This window comes from Sesamum indicum, linkage group LG5 (genome assembly GCF_000512975.1).
Source record: "Sesamum indicum cultivar Zhongzhi No. 13 linkage group LG5, S_indicum_v1.0, whole genome shotgun sequence".
NCBI lineage: Eukaryota > Viridiplantae > Streptophyta > Magnoliopsida > Lamiales > Pedaliaceae > Sesamum > Sesamum indicum.
This window is the reverse complement of record NC_026149.1, coordinates 15,372,274-15,374,016: the sequence shown is the minus strand read 5'-3', so window position 1 is coordinate 15,374,016 and position 1,743 is coordinate 15,372,274. Positions and strand designations below refer to the sequence as shown.

The 1,743-nt window shown below is 34.3% G+C and overlaps 1 protein-coding gene across 1 annotated transcript; it reads right to left on the bottom strand.

The window, feature by feature from the left end:
• On the bottom strand, nt 331-1,161 carry LOC105162779. The gene has a single exon (XM_011080899.1). The coding sequence runs from the start codon at nt 1,159-1,161 to the stop codon at nt 331-333; it is 831 nt and encodes a 276-aa protein (XP_011079201.1).

Below are 1,743 nucleotides of genomic sequence, written 5' to 3'. Positions count from 1 at the left end.
GTTTGTCCCTTGCCTGTAGTACGTAATTATTAAAGCTTTCACACAAATTATTCACCAAAATATCACATTTGCTATGAACTGAAAAATGTGATCTTGCCCAATGTTGTGGATTTGTCTTTCTTAGCCATTCAGAAGCTGTTTCTACATCAACTTTTATCTTTGGATCAAGTTCTTCAAAATTTTTCATAAAACCCTCAAATTCCCTTTTGGTTGTAGTTGAGGCTGCCTTCCAAAAGTATTCTTTCAGTTCAACATATTTGAATTTCAATTTGAAATTTTCATACATGTGTCTCAAACAAAATCTATGTTTATCCTCTGGCACCAAATCTTTTAAGGCCTCAACAGACCTTTATGTGTATCAGAAATAAAAGAGTATTTTGTGGTGCCCATACCCCCTATTTCATCCAAAAGCTCACTCACAAACCAATCCCAAGTGTCCTTATTTTCTACTTGTGTTACAACCATCGTAATTGGGAACATATTATTATTTTCATCCCTTCCCATAGCCACAAGCAATTGACCCCCATAAACAGTTTTTAAGAAACAGCCATCAAGGCCTATGATTGGCCTACACCCTTCCATAAACCTCTTCTTTAAAGCATGGAGACTGAAATACATTCTATCAAAAATTAGGGGATCAGAATTTTCTGGTTTTTTAAGTATGCGCTTAGACCCTGGATTACAATTTCTGACAGTTTCACAATAATCCCACAACAGTTTGTATTGCTTTCTATCATCCCCCCTAATTCTCTCTAAAGCTTCTTTTTTGGCTCTCATCACCATAAATCTACTCACATCCACATTGCATATTGAGAGAATTCTATTTTTGAGTTGTTGAACAGGAATTGTTGGATTATCTCTTATTGCATTTTCAATTCTTTTTGCAAGATAAGATGCATTGGCAAGCCTATTTTCATATGTTTTTACAAATGTATGCTTGCCCTTTATTGTTTTAATTTGGAATATAGATCCACCTTGTATTGGTGAGGTATGGATCCTACATTCACAACCCTCCACTTTACATTTTGCAGTCACTCTTGCAGCTTCATTTCTTAAAAACTCAATATCTACCCAGTGCCGTATGCACCAGTCCCTCAAAGCCACCCTAAACTGTGCAGCATTTCGGAATTTCAACCCAACTACCAGATTTACATTTTTCATTGAATCAGGTTCTTTAAAAATAGAATGCTTTTCATTTTCATTATCATCGCTACCTTCTAAGTTAACCAAATCATCCTCATTTCGATCATCATTAGCCCATTCATTTTCTCCAACTTCAATTTCAACTCTTGTAGGCAATTTTTTTCTATTTTTCTCTTTCATCACTCTTTTCAATTTTTTCATCAAGTCTTTTTTTGTTGGATTTTTTGACAGAAAAATATCATCATCAGATTCACATTCAATATCTTCTAAAACCACACTAGGGGCCTCACTATCACTCCCCTCACTACCTTACACATAGTCCTCATCAGATGAATCATCAAATTTCGATGAGAACTTATTCAAAAATCTTTTATGCATCTTTCCTTTTCCCTTTTCAGTCATTCAGAATTGTTTTGAACTGGAATTTTAGTGAAATTACTAGTTGGATTTTCAACATTTTCAGTTATTGGCACATCAGTGAAATTTTTAGTAATTGGAACCTCAACATTTTCAGTAATTGGAACATCAGTGAAATTCAGTTCATTTTCAGGTGGATTTGGTTCATTTTCTAAAACTGAAATGAAATTTCAATCCTCACTT